This window comes from Cervus canadensis, chromosome 27 (assembly GCF_019320065.1).
Source record: "Cervus canadensis isolate Bull #8, Minnesota chromosome 27, ASM1932006v1, whole genome shotgun sequence".
NCBI lineage: Eukaryota > Metazoa > Chordata > Mammalia > Artiodactyla > Cervidae > Cervus > Cervus canadensis.
The window spans coordinates 22,720,910-22,738,500 of record NC_057412.1 but is presented as its reverse complement, the minus strand read 5'-3'; the positions used below and the strand labels follow the sequence as shown (position 1 = coordinate 22,738,500).

Below are 17,591 nucleotides of genomic sequence, written 5' to 3'. Positions count from 1 at the left end.
CTGTGTTTAATATTAACATATTAAAAATGTCACCAAAATAGATGGAGTGGAATAAATCTTACATAAGAAAGTATTTGATTTTCAAGGCATTTTTCATGTGACAAATGGGTCAGTTATTCCTATGCAATCAGTTCCGTTACCTGTCACAGAGCTCTCTAGATTGTCCGTACTGGATCCAGGTGTCTGCTCTAGCGCTCGCAGGGGTCTGGGGATTTCTAAAGCTTCCTCTTCATCATCAGCATCATCGTCTGGAACATCTGTTTCTAAATCGGAAATCAAGGCTCCAGACATGTAACCTAATGGTGGAACTGGGGGCTGCGGAGGTTGATTATTGCTTTGAACATGCCTGGGATTCAAACGGGAAGAACAAAAAAGAAGAATAGATTAGCATTCCACAAAACTGTAATTAGAATTAAACAGCATGCAATGGTAACTCATTTTGTCTTCTCACTTTCCTTTAACTAATTTTGGAACTTACTGTGCTGTTTTTACATTTCAGCAGAGACAATGGGCTATGCATATATGACTTGCCAAAACTATAACAAACGATATAGATCAGCACATCCTTCTATGGGTATTTATGGGATGATACACAGAGAAAAAGCACAGTCCCAGCATTTTTTGTTCAAATAAATCACACAAAGGAGAACAGGAATATTCGTCACAAATATCTATTTAAATCTGATTTTTTTTTTCTTTTGGTCCAAAAAGAACATAGTTATATTCCCGGTTTCCTGTAGAAGTTCTACTAAGCCTGTGTAACCCATGTCGCCTGCTGACCCTTATGAAGAAAAGACATCACAGGAAAACCTAACGCAAACACCCTCTCCCTCCAACCCGCCCATTCCCTGCTCTCCCAGGCTTTCTTCCTGCATGATCTTCCAGGAATCAGGCTGGCAGTTGTCTCCACTTTAATCTAGTGTAGGGGAGGCATGGCTACTTTGTATCCTGGCTACTTATTTTTGCATCTGTTTTACCCTGCGGCTGCGGTTAAGTCGCCTCAGTCGGAACCGACTCTGCGCATCCCTATGGACTGTAGCCAGCCAGGCTCCTCTGTCCATGGGATTCTCCAGGCAAGAATACTAGAGCTGGTTGTCATGCCCTCCCCCAGGGGATCTTCCCAACCAGGGATCGAACCCGCATCTTTTATGTCTCCTTCATTGGCAGGCAGGTTCTTTACCACTAGCGCCACCTATACCTCAAAGGCAGAAGGCACCTTAGCACTGTGCATTTAGAACATCGGGTGTGCCAAACGAACCAGCTGCAACGAGTGGGTAACTCGAATCCTAACCTTATGAAGCAGACAGAATCTGTATCACCATCTCTCCTTCAGAATTTAGAAAAGTGAAGTTCAAATTTAAGTGGCTTAAGTTTCAACGGACATGGCTAACAAAATGCACAGCTGGACCCTAAAGTCCAGTTGGCTTGTTTTGTGACTACTTAGGAGTTTTTTTCTAAGCCATAAAATGCTGAAGGAAAGCAAGCCTGTTGTTACTGTCATTAAAGAGGGAATATGGCATATATTTAGACAACTTTTTTTTTTTTTGCTTTGATACAAATTGCTTAAAAGACCACCAGTGGCAAGTCCTTGCTGTCCCAGCAGTTTGGACTCAGCATTTTCATTGCTGAGGGTTCGACTTCAATCCCTGGTGAGGGAGATAAGATCCCGCAAGTCGTGGGGCGTGGCAAAAAAAAAGCATTCAAGACCACTGCAACTAAGGATACGTAATATTTATAAGTGTGTTGTATACTTCATGGGTCAATATGAACAGAATCCTTGGAGGGGAAGCCCAGAATTGTTATTTGGAAATATTCCTCCAGTGATGTCCCCGTGCAGCCCAGATGGAGGCACCGCCATTTCAGTAGGGTAAGGTGCTATGCGAGCACATGGAATCTTCTGTCCCTGAGATCCTTGGACCCCCTATGTGGGGAGCCAGTGTGATGTTTGGCGGCATGGTTAGGCTGAGTGGAAGCACACTCAGAGAGAGAAGCAGAGTCAGCTCTGTGGGTGCCTGGGACAGGTGGAGGTGAACTGTTCACTCCTTCAGCAAGGGACTATGCAGCACTCACTAAGAGTGGAAAGACATCTTAGACAACTGAGTAGTGAACAACTCAGGTGAAAACCCATGCCCTCTGAGCATGGTAACAGCTGTGAAGTGGCTAGATACTAAGTACTAAATATATAAGTACAAACTCACTACTTCTTCCCAAAACTAAGATGTGAAATAAAGAATTTTACCTTGCCCAAAGAGAACTGAAACATCTGCCCTGAACTCCTAAGAGGTAATCTCTAAGCTCTAGAATGTCCCGCCTGATGAAATGTCTTTGTTTACCTGGAGGCTGGAGGCTCTTCCAGAAAGTCTAACAATATGACCTATGATGGGGACTTGGAGTCATACAATATCAGCTCTACCTTCAGGAAGGGTCAGAAATTGGGTCAGCCATGCAGACAGTCAACCACATCCGGGAGACAGACCTCCAGTAAAGACTCTAAACTCAAGGCTCGTGTGAACGTCCCTGGCTGACAATACTCCACCCATTTTGGCACTCGGGGTTGCTAGGACATTATGATTTCCACGACTAAACTGGGAAAGGACCAAAAGGACCAACCTGACTTTGGAATTTCCTAGCTTTTTCCCATGCATTTCTTCTCTTGGCTGATGTTAATTTACATCTTTTCATTATAATAAACTATAACTTTGAAAATTATAGTTTTCAGTGAGTTCTGTGGCTCCTGCTAGTGAATTCTTAAACCTGGGGGTAATCTTGGGGACTCTCCAAACTTGTAAATAATGTCAGAAGTGAGGGTGGTCTTGGAGGGACCGCTCAATTTGTGGATAAGTCAGTTACTATGAATTATCATTGTCATTTACAAATGGAGGCCTGAAGCACAGAAGTGTTAGGGAAGTTGCCTGTTGTCACACAGCTAGTAAGGTGTGGCCATGATCCAACCTTGGCTGACCCCAATCAAATGTCAGACCAAGCAATCAGAATATCTGGGGGTGGGGACCAAATATCCAGGTTTTCCAGATGATTCCAAAATGCAGGCAGAGTTGACAATCCCTGAGCTAGAATCTGTGCTTTAAATGATTAAGCTTCAGGGTTTCATTTAATTAACTTGAAGGAAATTCTTTGGCTCTTAAAAGAGCTGGCTTCAGCTTTAATAGTGTTTTATAAAGCAGGCTGATGAAAAATAATACTTTTTAAGAGCAAGTTGTCTTTGACCTTTGAAAAAAATCTGGTGATTGAGAAAATGTTCAAGAACCTCTGGTTCTAAGAACCTATGCTTGTAATAAGCTTTAAGTGATATTCCAGGTTTTAGTATCTCTTTGTATATTTAGTTATATATTTAGAAATAAATAGTTAACACTGAGAATAAGATTTATCTCATTATCAGCTTATCTCAGTAACTAAAACTATCGAAAAAGAAGCTAATGGTATTTTGTGAAAATTTAACTTCAAACACAGGACATAAATCAATGAGTCTGCACATAATCAGAGGTATGTCACTGAGATAATCAAATGTCACTGAGATTTCACTTTCAAGAGTCAAACTCATATGTTACTATTTGGGAAAAGGGAGAGTAAATAAGAAAAAACAATTGCACAAAATTGTGAGAGTCGATGTCACTATTCTTGTATTTTCATAGGATACATAAGTAGACAGTCATCTATATCTTATGAAAGTTTACGAATCTATTAGGAAAACAGGGAATTTGTATTTGTAAGGTATTATTACTCTAAGGGCTTCCTAGGTGGAGCAAGTGATAAAGAATCTGCCTGCCAATGCAGGAGACAGAAGAGACACAGGTTCCATCTCTGGGTTGGGAAGATCTTCTGGAGTAGGAAAAGGCAACCCACTCCACTCTTGTCTAGAAAATTCCATGGACAGAAGAGCCCGGTGGGCTACAGTCCACGGGGCTGCAAAGAGTCGGACATGACTGAATAACTGAACAGATACTCACAGTGTATTATAGCGGCTTTCTAGGGATGCGTTTACTGTACTAATATTGTTGCTTTTTTCTGTCTCATTTAATTCAATCCAGAAAAGGTCTTTTAATAACTGACACTGACCATGTGTGATTTGCAGAAGCTTACATTTACATATTCACAACCACATACAGAATTAATCATAGGCACTTTGAAGACTCTAAAAAGAGTCCTTCATTATGATGCTGGAAGTGAGTTCAAGAAGAAGCTAATTGAAGCTAACTGTACATTAGAAAAGATTCTGGCATAGCCAAAAGCACTTGAGCCTGAAATTCAGCAGATCCTGAATTCTTGCTCCAGTTCACTCTAATCAGTTGTGTGACTTTGGTCAAATTATTTAACATTTATTCAGTCAATTTCCTTATCGAGATGATTATGGAGTTGTACCAAAGCATTTCTAACTCCAGCTGCAGATTTCAATGGGACTCTCTAGTGAATGTAATGTTCAAGAACTTTTCCCCTATCTGGGTGCTGAAAGCATGGGTCCCCTGAACTAATAAGGACAATTACCATGTTTGCTTTGCTATATCGAACTGATAGGCCCTTGTCAACTCATCCAGGTGAGCTTGCAGCATGGGCTGCATCTCTTCCCGTGGGGAGGGAGTCAGAGTTGCCGTGGACTGCTGTCCAAAGGAAATAGCAGGAGAAGAAGCCACGCCTCGGACAGGAGGTGTTGGGACACGATCATCATCTTCTTCCAGTTCATCTTCCATACCCTGGTGTAAATAAGTTTGAACTGGTAATGGTGGGCACCAGCTATCACTGTCATAGCTGAAATTAAATGAAGACAAGAAAACGCATTACACCTAGGCATACACACAGTTACACTGGGAATGAGTGGCAACCACAGTAACATCTAAGACGTCTCTCAGTTTACTTCTGCCTGATTTCTAGTTGTTGGCACTATTATAGCAAATCACCTATAGCAAATCATTAGACATCATCTTAATTTCTAATCATAAGTACATCTGTTATCTCAAAATCTCAATTTGTTCTTAAAAGGTCTTATTAGCTAATTGTTACCCCACCGTTACAAAAGGCAATAATTTCCCAACAAAGGTATTCACATGGAAAAAAACCAAATTGCGGGCAATTAATGAACTCAGTGCTTGGAGATTTAACTACTTTCTTCTCTTGTTCATCCTTCTGCACCAAAAGCATATGCCAATATTTATTTAAGAAGTTTGATAATTTTATTTACTCTTAGTCTAGGTCCATGCCAACCTTCCATTCCATGTGACATATCAATCATTAAGACTTTGTGCTACAAAATGCATTCAATAACCTTTCAACTACCCTAATTTTCTTAATTTTTTCATTAGAAGCTGATGTTGTGTATCTCAACATCTAAAATCTATAAAACAGAAGTTGAAAACCTAATCCTATAAAATATATACTAAAAAGAAAAATAACAATTTTTAAGGACACTGTGTTTTAGGGATTCTGACTGGGGAAAATGGAAAATCAACCCAAAATGTTTTAATTGTGACACAAAATCAGTACAATTTTTGTTTACACCTTACCCATAGTGCTATTATTTTCATAAATCAGATAGATCTCAATGTACTTTAAAAAGAAGACTCAAGGATAAAATAAGAAATCTTATTTTATACTTATATCTAATAAAAATAATATTATATGTAACTGTTCTGTAAAGTCAATCTCTAAAATATCTCCCAAGTCTATATTCTACACTTCACCTCTAGTCCTGTGATCATAATTCAGTCTCCTTCTGATGTGAACCAGTCCATTAGATTTCCTAGTTCCTGGGGTGTCACCTTCATCCATTCTATTCTATCTTCCATGTAGGCAATTGGATTATATTTCTAAAATCTTCATTCACATCACACCTATGCTTAAATTATTCAGTGATATTGCTAATGTAAGAAAAGTTCAAACTCATTAGTGGGGATTAAAAGACACTTCCCCAACTCACGAGCCTATTATTTTAGGCTAATTTCCCATTATTTTCCAACACCAGCCTAGTCGATAATTTTTTCAAATCTCTGGGTCTGCATATGACTATTCTCAAATCTGTGAGAGCCTGCTTCTCCTTCAAGGTTCAGTTCAAATGTCTTTAGTTCTGTGAGCCTTCTCTGTCCCCACCATAGGAACTGATTACAACTTGATAATACTTATACTGTGCAATCTCCATATTATACTGAAAGTATTTGTTTCATATCTCTTTTCCCCCACTATTCTGTGAGATCCTAACTCAAGAACTTCACAATTCTCAACATTGCATTTCCAGCACCTACTACTGTATCCAGCATATACAAGATTATCTACATTAAAGAAATAAAAAATAGAATGAATATTACAAATGTATATATCTAGTCTTGAAGGCCCTTACAAACCAGTAACTTGTAAATGTCCAGATGATTTTTGAAGAGCTTTACTTGAGTGTCTTTCTACTTATCCTGTTTGAAAATGTATTTATCAAGAAACTATACATGGATGCTTTACTTATAATTGCTGAAAACCTGGAAGCAACCAAGATATCTTTCAAGAGGTGAATGAATATATAACTCATGGCATATTCAGATAGTGGAATATCATTCAGTGCTAAAAAGAAATGTACTATCAAGCCATGCACAGTAAGACATAGAAGAAACTTAAATGCATATTATCAAGTGAAAGAAGTAAATCTGAAAAGACTATATACTTTATGATTCCAACTATATGATACTTTAGAAAAAGCAAAACTATGAAGACAGTGAAAAGATCAGTGGTTGCCAGAGGTCAAGGGGAGGCAGGGATGAACAGACTGGGCACAGAGGATTTTTACAACAGTGAATCTATGCTGCACGATACTGCAATGATGGTATACATGCTGTTATAGCTTCATCCAACTGTTCTTTGTACATCTGCACACAGAATGGACAACACCAAGAGTGAACTGTAATGTAAACTATGACTGTTGGGTGACAGTTATGTGGCAATACAGTTTTATCAGTTTACCAAATGTCCCACTTTGGTAGGAGATGTTGACACTGGCAAAGGCCGTGAATGTATGGGGACACAGGAAATTGGAAAATTACATATTTTTTTGCTCAGTTTTGCTGCTAAACTAAAACAGATCTAAACAATAAAGTCTATGTAAAACTCCTGAATTTATCATCCTTTTGTTTGACCATCATCTGTCAGGTAACTGGATCTTTTTATAGAGAAAACAATCCAGTCAGGCAGGCTGATAAGAAGCAAATAATCAAAGATACCTAGTATTAAAGGATAGAGCAGGGAGGTTGAAACCAGTAGGTGGGTTGGGCAGGGCTATGCTGACCATCAGAAATGGAGATATTCTAAGCAACATATGAGTGGGCCCAGAGGAAGGGAAAATATAAAGTATTCAAAGAACTCAGTTTTCGAACTCGTAAGGATTGGCAAGTAAAGAAGGTTGGTTACTGATGAGGTGGGTTTTGCTAGATCACAGAGTGCTTTATCAGCCCTGAGAAAGAGTTTGGAATTTTGCCTATGGGTGATGGACCATCACTGATAGGTATTGTACAGAGTGTGATGACATTTTGTTCAGTTTTCATCTCTTGTTGAGGGTACCTAAACAACCTTCTACCTCAATGAGTTGTAAACTGAAGACATTGCTTCAGAAGCCCTATACAGTGTGATTGGAATATCTCTTCTGAAATGTCTTTTACATTTTAGTATCAGGCACACTTTAACATGTTACAAATAATAATTTTTGTATATTAGAAAATACCATTGGTTATATTCCTATTCTCATTTCTTTGATTATATAGGTAGCAATATGACTTAAAAAAATAAATTGCTCTAAAATGATGGCATTTTAGAAAAATGTTTTATATACTGGAGATCACAGATTTCACTCAAAGAAGAGATTCTGTGGTGTAAAAGTTTCACAACCTTCTATCCCAGTACCCTGCTTATTTAACTTATATGCAGAGTACATCATGTGAAACGCCGGGCTGGATGAAGCACTAGCTGGAAACAAGATTGCTGGGAGAAATATCAATAACCTCAGAGATGCAGATGACACCACCCTTATGGCAGAAAGTGAAGAGGAACTAAAGAGCCTCTTGATGAAAGTGAAAGAGGAGAGTGAAAAAGTTGGCTTAAAGCTCAACATTCAGAAACTAAGATCATGACATCCGGTCCCATTGCTGCTGCTGCTGCTGCTGCTGCTAAGTCGCTTCAGTCCTGTCCGACTCTGTGCGACCCCATAGAGGGCAGCCCACCAGGCTCCACTGTCCCTGGGATTCTCCAGGCAAGAACACTGGAGTGGGTTGCCATTTCCTCCTCCAATGCATGAAAGTGAAAAGTAAAGGTGAAGTCGCTCAGTCGTGTCCGACTCTTTGCGACTCCATGGACTGTGGCCTACCATGCTCCTCCGTCCACGGGATTTTCCAGGCAAGAGTACCGGAGTGGGGTGCCATTGCCTTCTCCCCGGTCCCATTACTTCATGGCAAATAGATGGGGAAACAATGGAAACAGTGAGAGGGGGGCTCCAAAGCCACTGAAGATGGTGACTGCAGCCATGAAATTAAAAGATGCTTGCTCCCTGGAAGAAAAGTTATGACCAACCTAGACAGCATATTAGAAAGCAGAGACATTACTTTGCTAACAAAGATCCATCTAGTCAAAGCTATGGTTTTTCCAGCAGTCATGAATGCATGTGAGAGTTGGACTATAAAGAAGGCTGAGTGCTGAAGACTTGATGCTTTCTAACTGTGGTGTTGGAGAAGACTCTTGAGATTCCCTTGGACTGCAAGGAGATCCAACCAGTCTATCCTAAAGGAAATCAGTCCTGGGTGTTCATTGGAAGGACTGATGCTAAAGCTGAAACTCCAATACTTAGGCCACCTGATACGAAGAACTGACTTATTGAAAAATATCCTGATGCTGGGAAAGATTGCAGGCAGGAGGAGAAGGGGATGACAGAGGATGAGATAGTTCGATGGCATCACCAGCGTGATGGACAAAAGTTTGATTAGGCTCCGAGAGTTGGTGATGGACAGACAGGGAAGTCTGCAGTGCTGCAGTCCATGGGGTCGCAAAGAATTGGACAGGACTGAGTGACTGAACTGAACTGAAATGTTATATTATTAATTCAAACAAATACACGTATAAGAAACCTAGTTTTTTTAAAAACTGCCCATTTTCAGTAGGGAATGTGCATCCTGTTATATTTCATCAATAGTTATAATTAAATTTATTCCACAAATCTTGTTACAAAATAGTACAATTTCATTCTATAAATGAGTACATGGACTTTCCTTGTTTACATAGGCTATTGCCAGGAATGTCATACATGTGAGCAAAGAACATTTATATATTCAATCTTTCAAATGGAAGTAGTTAAGTATCTCCTAAAATTTCCCTTCTTCATAAGCAGTAAGCCATACTTCCAATAATTTAAAGGGAACACATATATGCAGTGAACATACATATAGAATATATGAGAAGGAATAAGTGTGTGTATATATATACATGTATATATATGTATAAAATGTGTTCAGATAGCATAGGAAAAATTGCAATTAGTTCTATTCCACTCATTTTTTATTATTCAAATACCATCAAGCAAAGGAGAGCCTAACCATATAAATGTGATTTTTAACATTATACAATTATATTGCATAATGCACTAAATGACTAAAAAATATTCTAATTGCTATTCTATTTAACTTGAATGAGCATTTATCATCAATTGTCCCAAGTCTTTTCTACAAAGATATTCTATTAATAGACCAGGAGTGAGCAAATTCTGTTCCCCTGTGGAACATAAGCAAAACTAAGAAAAAAGCATGGATTCATCTCGGTTGTTTCTGCAAGAAGTGGAAAATAGAGGGGGATGGGGAATAGAAGAAAGTCTAGGTGAAAAACATGAGAGAACAGATGAAAGAAATTTGGGACTCGGTGCAAATCATACAACGGGGAGAACTGGGTATCACCTCTGAGGTATTTGTGTCTTAATTCATTCCAGAACAACAGATACTTAGGTTTCCTGTGGTTTCTGAAGAAGGGCAAGAAAGTAACAGATGACTCTATGAATGTTTATGAAAATCAAACACTGTTAGCTCTATTTTTAGAGTTTCTTTCACATTCATAGATGTGTATCTTGAGTGATGGAAATTCAACTTTTTCTTGCAATAACATAAAAAGACTGTGCAAATGATTCTAACGCCAATCCAAAGGTCTTTTGGCCAACCTTTCCTAGATAAGCTTTTGTTCTTTGACTTACTGTCAGTGAAATATGAGGCATCATATTATCTGTCTTGCCTGGTGAATAATGAGCAGGATGACAACAAATCAATGTTGCATGTGAACTAAGTTGTGAAAAGGCCAGATACAAACACCAAATTACTAATAAAAATACAATAAAGTTCACCACCTAGAAAAGCCTGCCAATTTCTGATTGCTGTAGCAAAACAAAGCATCAGTTTTCTACTGAATTACTATAGAATTCTTCCTACTGCCCCATGATTGCATTAAAATACATTATATTTATAGCTAAGAATAATTACATTTTGGTACATTTTGCCTAGCTGAGAGAGGCATATTGATGAGAGAGAACATTTACCACTGTTGATATAGTATTGAATTAACCAATTGTTTTCTATTTGGGCAGTGATTTGATAACTTTTGATACTTAATATTGTGGAGGGAAAATGGCTCAAGAAAGGCTTAGAAAGAAAATTGATGCTATCTAGATTTCCCTGGTGGCGTGGTGGATAAGAAACCACCTGCCAGGGCAGGGGACATGGGTTAGATCCCTGGTCCTGGAAGATTCTGCCCACAGGCCACAGAGCAACTCAGCCCATGTGCCACAACGACTGAGCCTGCGCTCTGGAGTTCAACAGTGACAACTACTGAAGCCCATGCACTTGCAGACTACGTTCCCCAACAAGAGAAGCCACCTCTCTGAGAAGCGGGTGCATTGCCACAAAGAGTAGCCCCCACTTGCTGCAACTAGAGAAAGTCTGTGCAAAGCAAACAAGACCTAGCACAGCGAAAAAGAGAGAAAGAGAGGAAGAAAGATAGTTGATGATATCGAAGTTCTTAGAAACAAAATTAAACACTGTAATAAAGCAAGAGACAATCTTCTCAAGACTGTGATTACCCTGGGCTAGATATATTTCCAAAATGTATCCTTCTTTCTCCATCCTGCTGCCATTGCCTTATTTCCTTACCATTTTCATGGTATTTTTTATTCCTCTGCAATATCCCCTACATTCTCTACCTGCCTTGGCCTCATGTCCTCCAATCCACCTTCTATATCCAAAGATCAGGATTCCTGTAGGACATACAAGACTTCACAACTGGCCTCACATCACTTTCTCAGATTATCATCTACCCTGTGCATTTGTTTCAAACTCAACAAAGCTCATGCAAGAGCTACCAACTGCAGAAAGACATAGACAAGCAATTAGAATGTGATGTGAAGAAGATTACAATAGAGAAGCTTACTTACTAATGCAAAATAAAGGACTGGATTGCAAAGGAGGAGTTGGAGAAGTACTAAAGGAAAACTAATGGAACTATTCCTTTTTTCCCCTTCATCTTTTATTTATACTTTTTGCCTTTGGCTAGGGAACTTTCTCTTTACCTGCACAGAAAATGCTGACATTGGTAACATTTTGTTGCAGCCATTGGTTAGCAATCAATTCTGATGTGGAGACTACTTTATGTTAGGGACTTTGTTGTTGTTTATTTGCTAAGTCATGTCCAACTCTTTTGCCATCCCATGGACTGTACATTGCCAAATTCTTCTGTCTATGGGATTCTCCGCAAGAATATGGGAATGGGTTGCCACTTCCTTCTCCAGGGGGTCTTCCCAAGCCCGGGGTTGAACCCGTGTCTCCTTCTTGGCTGGCAGATTCTTTACCACTGAGCCACCAGTGAAGCACTCATGTTAGGGACTTCTTCTCACTGTCTTTATCCTTTCTGCCTCTGGCTAACAGCCTGGCATCCAACAGCCACCCAACCTGGGTACTACTATTTGTGAATAGGTGATTCAAGATTCATCTCGAAACTCAGCTTCCATAAGCTTGCCCCAGCCTTCTTTGGCATACACGATTATCTCTTTCTGTATGCAAGTTATTATTTTGCACATGTGCTTAGCTAGGGCTTCCCATACACAATTGTGTGTGTGTGATTTTTGGTTTCCGCCTCCTACTACTGTGAGTTTCCTGAATCAGGGATCAGATCCTCCTTATTAATTGTGTTTTTGTTTCTTTTCTTTCATATTCCTTTTTATTTCTTTATTTTTAAATTGGTAGAAAACTGCTTTACAATTTTGTGTTGGTTTTTGCCATACAACAATGTGAATCAGTCATAATTATATATGACCCCATTAGGTCATCACAGAATGCCAGGCTGGGCTCCCTGTGTTATTTAGCAACTTCTCATTAACTATTTCGCACATGATAGTGTGTACATGTCAGGGCTACTTTCTCAATTCGTCCTACCCTCATCTTCCCCTACTGTGTCCACAAGTGGATACTCTACTGGGCTCATAAGTACCATTTTTCTAGATTTCATACATATGCATTAATATACTATATCTGTTCTTCTCTTTCTGACTTACATCACTTTGTATAAGAGGACTTAGGTTCATCTACCTCACTACAAGTGTTTTTGTTTCTTTCATCTCTTCTGCTTTCCATCTTGGCACTGGGCTTAATAGTTCTTATATATTTGAAAAAAAAATGTGTGTTGAGTAAGTTCTCTATTATGATATATTGAAACAATCAAACAAAATCTACATAGCAACATAGGAAATACAATTGCTGAATCCTTGATTGTCAGAAATAAAAATGATTAAAAACAGAAAGGTGACTTCTAAAGCTTTTGTTGTTTGTATTTCAAGAAAACTTTAAATATGCATAAGTGAAATCAAGACATATAAAAATTTCCATAAAAGCTCTCCTGTAAATTATTCAATGTTAATATCATGAATAATAGAGTATAAATATAGAAAATATTCAAAAATATTTTTTCAGTATTGTAAGATTTTCACATCAGAAAATACAAAACTGTAAATAATATAACAAGATATGGACAAAGTCATCTCAAATATACTAATTAAGATACCAAATTACTTACAAGTTTTATGTTATCTGAGTTCAAGACTTTATAAATGTTTAACAGCATTACTTTTCTCTCCTCAGTTTATAAGTTCAATTTTATTATTTTATAACTACAGCCTTTAAAATGCATGTTTATAAGCCCTGTAAATAATATTTTCTTGTGAAATGCACATCTCTGTTCCCTGCTCTCCTGCCCAGGAATTGTGTGACACTAACATAATTTGTTATTGATATATGTTACATAAAATCATGTATAAAGTTTTATTCTTAAAATAGTCAGAGAAAGGGGTATGGTTTTAACTTCCTATTTCAGATGTGAACTTTTAAAAACAAGTACAATAAAAATGATATGCTCTTATATGGGAACTGTAATCTCAGGGAAGCAAATGAAGCCTTTTGGAGGGAAAGCGAGATACAGAGAAAAAATATGGAGGTATGATTATGTAAGGGCTTCCCTGGAGGCTCAGTGGTGAAGAATCCACCTGCCAATGCAGGGATGCAGGTTGCATCCCTCAGTCAGAAGATTCCTTGGAGAAGGAAATGTCAGCGCACTCCAGGACTCTCGTCTGGGAAGTCCCAGGGACAGAGAAGCCTAGTGGGCTACAGTCCATGGGGGCTGCAGAAAACAGTTGGACACAACTTAGACTCTAAACAACAACAACAAAGCTTAGGTATACATATATGCATGTCCATCTATATGTGTATATAATGCATATATATATGTGTATATATAATATAACTGAAAAAAAGGCAAATGAATCTTTTTTAGGAAGCAAATGTGATAGAGAAATTTCTAGTTAGGAAAATTAATCTGGAAACCTCAAAGACAACAGTAGTATAAAAAGAAAAGGAGATGGAGAAAAAATTACAAGCATGTGCACAAGGTCTTTAAGTAAAATAAGATAAGAAATAAAACTATTGTTTAAATAAACAGATATTTTAATGTCTAAGTACGTCTAAATAAAGGAACACTTGAAAAAAACTGCCTCTATTCTATAATTTTAAGTTTCAGTCAAAAGCAATGCGTGACCTAGGAACTGCGAGGAAGACAGCACTTAGAATTAGTAAGGAGTATCAACACTTTTCTACCTTAAAATCAATTAACACTTCAACAGAGGAAAACAAACTAATGCTTGTGAGATGTTTGGGAAAGAATGAGGAAACTGGTCCCATTTAAAGATCCTTAAAGTAAATTTTCTATCTTAAAAAAGGTTTGTTACAGAGTGTGCATTGACTTGAACCTCTCTTATTGTTCTGACCCCTAAATTCCCATCAAAGCTGATGATTAAAGTTCTACACACTGGCTAGATCCCTACAATTATCCCATTGTGATGGAGCTCAACAGTGGGCACCCTGCTATGGCCAGACATCAAGTCATTAGAGAAATGCGAGGGATGATGAAGAAGGTTATTTTAATTTCCTTTTCAGCGCTTCTCAGGAGTGCCTCTTTAGTTCACAGAGCTCTGGGTTACTTGCTTTCAAACTAACAAGCAATATTATAAATGGAGGCTGCATTATCATGATTGCAGACAATCTAAGGCACTTGACGGCCAAGGATTCGAGGTCCTCAATATGTGCCGTGTTGCATTTATCAGCTAAAAATATATAGATGCAGCAAACAATAGAAGGGGAGGGGGACAAGGAAAGGCTAGCAAGGGGGCAGGGAAAACAGTAAGAGAACACAGCATCAAGACACAAATGCATAAAAGAGACAGCAGTATAGCCCTGGTCATTTTGTTGGTAGATGAAACATTTTTACCCATTTTCTTGCTGTTCCACTGCATAGTGTTCCAGCTCTGTACCCGGAAGAGGCTGGACTGGGGGAGGAGGTAGTGGAACATTGGCCCAGGTCGATCCATTGTTTTTCTGTGGTTTAGAAGAGTTTTTATTTTTCTTCTTTTTTCCACCTTTCCCACCTGAAAGTAATAATATATTTATTCAGACACACTGCATATCAGAAGAAATGGAGTACATCAGATGGGAAGATGTATTTCTGTTTTCAAAACACCAGAATCAGTATGTTACAGTTGTTAAAAGCTATAAACAAATGAAATGATATGATCAGGAAAACATTTTTATAAATCACTCAAAATGATATTGTTTCTTTCACAATGCATTAGTTGCAGAGCTGAATACACAAAAAACATGGTTGCAGTGGCAAAAGCACATGTATTGATTTATTCACATTTGCTGCCTCCACGTTTTCATTGTTAGACGAAATAATGGGCCATAACAAATTCTTTAAAATGTCAGATTTTAGTGCATTTATAATGCTCTTTTGCATAATCTGTCTTAGTGGAAAAATGCAGTGTCTAAGGATACAGGCTAAACTTTTCCATTAGAATTTACTCAATTTAATTAATCCAGGAGAGTAACAGTTTTCTCTCAAAAGTAACTTATAAAAATCAATCAACTACAATCTGGAGGATACTTGTAAATCTTTCACAAGGATATGTTTTATAGAATTTTTAACTAATGAATGGCACAATTATTTTTTGCATATAGTGAGTGGTTCCCAGATGTCTAACATATCTTAAAATACCAAGTATGGAGAAAATTAATGGAAATATAGTAATCAATTTCAGTAGTATTGTAATACAAATGAATTCATGCACAAAATATGAACAGAAAGTAACTTGGCAGCATATGAGCCATATCTGGGATTACCAGAGCTTAATGAAGTATAAAAATAAAGGTTTTCATTTGTTTAATGAAGTACTTTTTACTGCTCCAAATTAAGTACATCAAGTTTCTTCCTAAATGGACCACAGCTGGATGCAGAAATGTGTACTGCTTGAGCAAAAGATACTTTAGGGGAACGTAGGTAACTTCTGTCATTCCTATGGCAGTCAATGGCTATATTTTAAAAAAAAATGGTATTGACCCCTTGAACTATATCTTCCTGGAACAAAAAGTTATGAGTATCAAATATTCATAGCAGGACTATCTAACAATAGAGATATCACTAGAAATTTGCCTCAACTCCTTTCTTCTATCAGTTAACCGGCATCAGCCAATTCAGAAAATTATGGAATTTAACAATAACTTTGAGAGCCAGAAAGTAATGAAACTGTAAACTAGATATATACCCTATTGCTAAATATGAAATTGTGTCTGTTTTCTAGGTCATGCATACATATACACACAGAGAAAAGAGCATCCCTGAAAACTAAGTGATTTCACCCTTCCTTTCACTTTTTATCTTTGGCAGAAAAAGTATTAAGAGAAAGGGGAGCAGGTAACTTCTAGTTCGAGGATAAGAGTTGAATCTCTGGGCTTGAAAATAGTTTCTCATTTACTTGATAGTTAATAGATATCACCTCAATTTCCATACATGTGCAAAAGATATAAAGTTACTACTTGTTTGGGTTATTTTGATTATTATAAGAGATAACACATATAAAGGGTTCACAATGTACAGAACGTTCAATAAACGGCAGTCATTACCACTCTCTTCCATCTCCTTCAGCTCAGCACAAACTCAAGTCTGCCTGTTTACAAAGCTATTCCACACCCAACTCCTCCAGCCCCACTGAGGATCCCAGAAATAGTCTGATGCTTAGGATAAAAATAATCAACCTGATTGATTAAAGTTTGTAATTTTTGTGTTTAAGGTAGGTGAGCCTTAATTCTTTGCCTCCTTGTTATTTGGTGGATAACCCACCAAAGTCATAAACAAAGATTGCATCTTTCTTGGTATTTCTAGAACTATGTCTCACTACTTAAAAGAACAGGGTATGTGTTCTTCGTAGTTTTTCCGTTGTACCTCTTATTCCTTATATATTTATATGAGGACCTTTTTTTTCACTTTTTATAGCACTTTTAGAACTGTTATATGATCTCCACCAGACCTGAGTGACACAAATAGGGAAGTTTTTACATCTTCATTTTATAGATGGGAAAATAGAGGTTCTTTCTACATTTGTGCATGTTCATAGTAAGAGAACAAATAATTTAGAATGCAGCAGCTTTAGTGGACATTACAATTTCTCCAGCTCTGAACTCAGCTCTGTTGAAATTCTTCTCCAAGGTCAAGAAAGCCATTACCACCTCTCTGACAACTGTCTTAAAAATGTGCTGGGGAAGCAGAGCTGATTCACAGAGGGAATTTGTGAGGGGCTCCATCCAATGTCCACTTTCCCCTCTGTGGGGGAAATTTCTGCTTTCTCACTGTGGGTACTTTTAGTAAGACTATCGATCAGCATGCTTTGTCTTCTCTAGAAAGAGGTAAGAGGTGGGCGCCGAGCATAATAGTCCCATACGATACAAGCTAAGGAAATTAAATTCTCTGAGATCCATATCTTGAGCTAAGTGAACCCAGTTTGTTGCTGTTACTTGCAACTTAAGATCCTCAAGCATTTTAAGGTTTTGAGAACTGTCTGCATTATGTATTTAGGCATCACATATTTTGATGACTGGCAGACATATTTGATCCATTTCTCTTCAAGTGAAAATGTAAATATTTGAATTTACATTTATTTATGCAGAACAAATTATTTCTATGTAAAGAAAATTGTGAAAACAGCTCATTTTCGA

At 37.9% G+C, this 17,591-nt stretch overlaps 1 protein-coding gene across 6 annotated transcripts in view; it reads right to left on the bottom strand.

The window, feature by feature from the left end:
* Window positions 1-17,591, bottom strand: part of ROBO2 (roundabout guidance receptor 2) — a 645,961-nt gene that overhangs the window by 27,073 nt on the left and 601,297 nt on the right. For all 6 annotated transcript variants that reach the window (XM_043448631.1, XM_043448630.1, XM_043448632.1 and 3 more), the window contains exons 22-24: window positions 14,815-14,971; window positions 4,501-4,761; window positions 141-346 (exon numbers count right to left, since the gene is read on the bottom strand). In XM_043448631.1, the coding sequence (XP_043304566.1) occupies window positions 141-346; window positions 4,501-4,761; window positions 14,815-14,971 (624 nt within the window). The remainder of the gene's footprint in view (window positions 1-140; window positions 347-4,500; window positions 4,762-14,814; window positions 14,972-17,591) is intronic.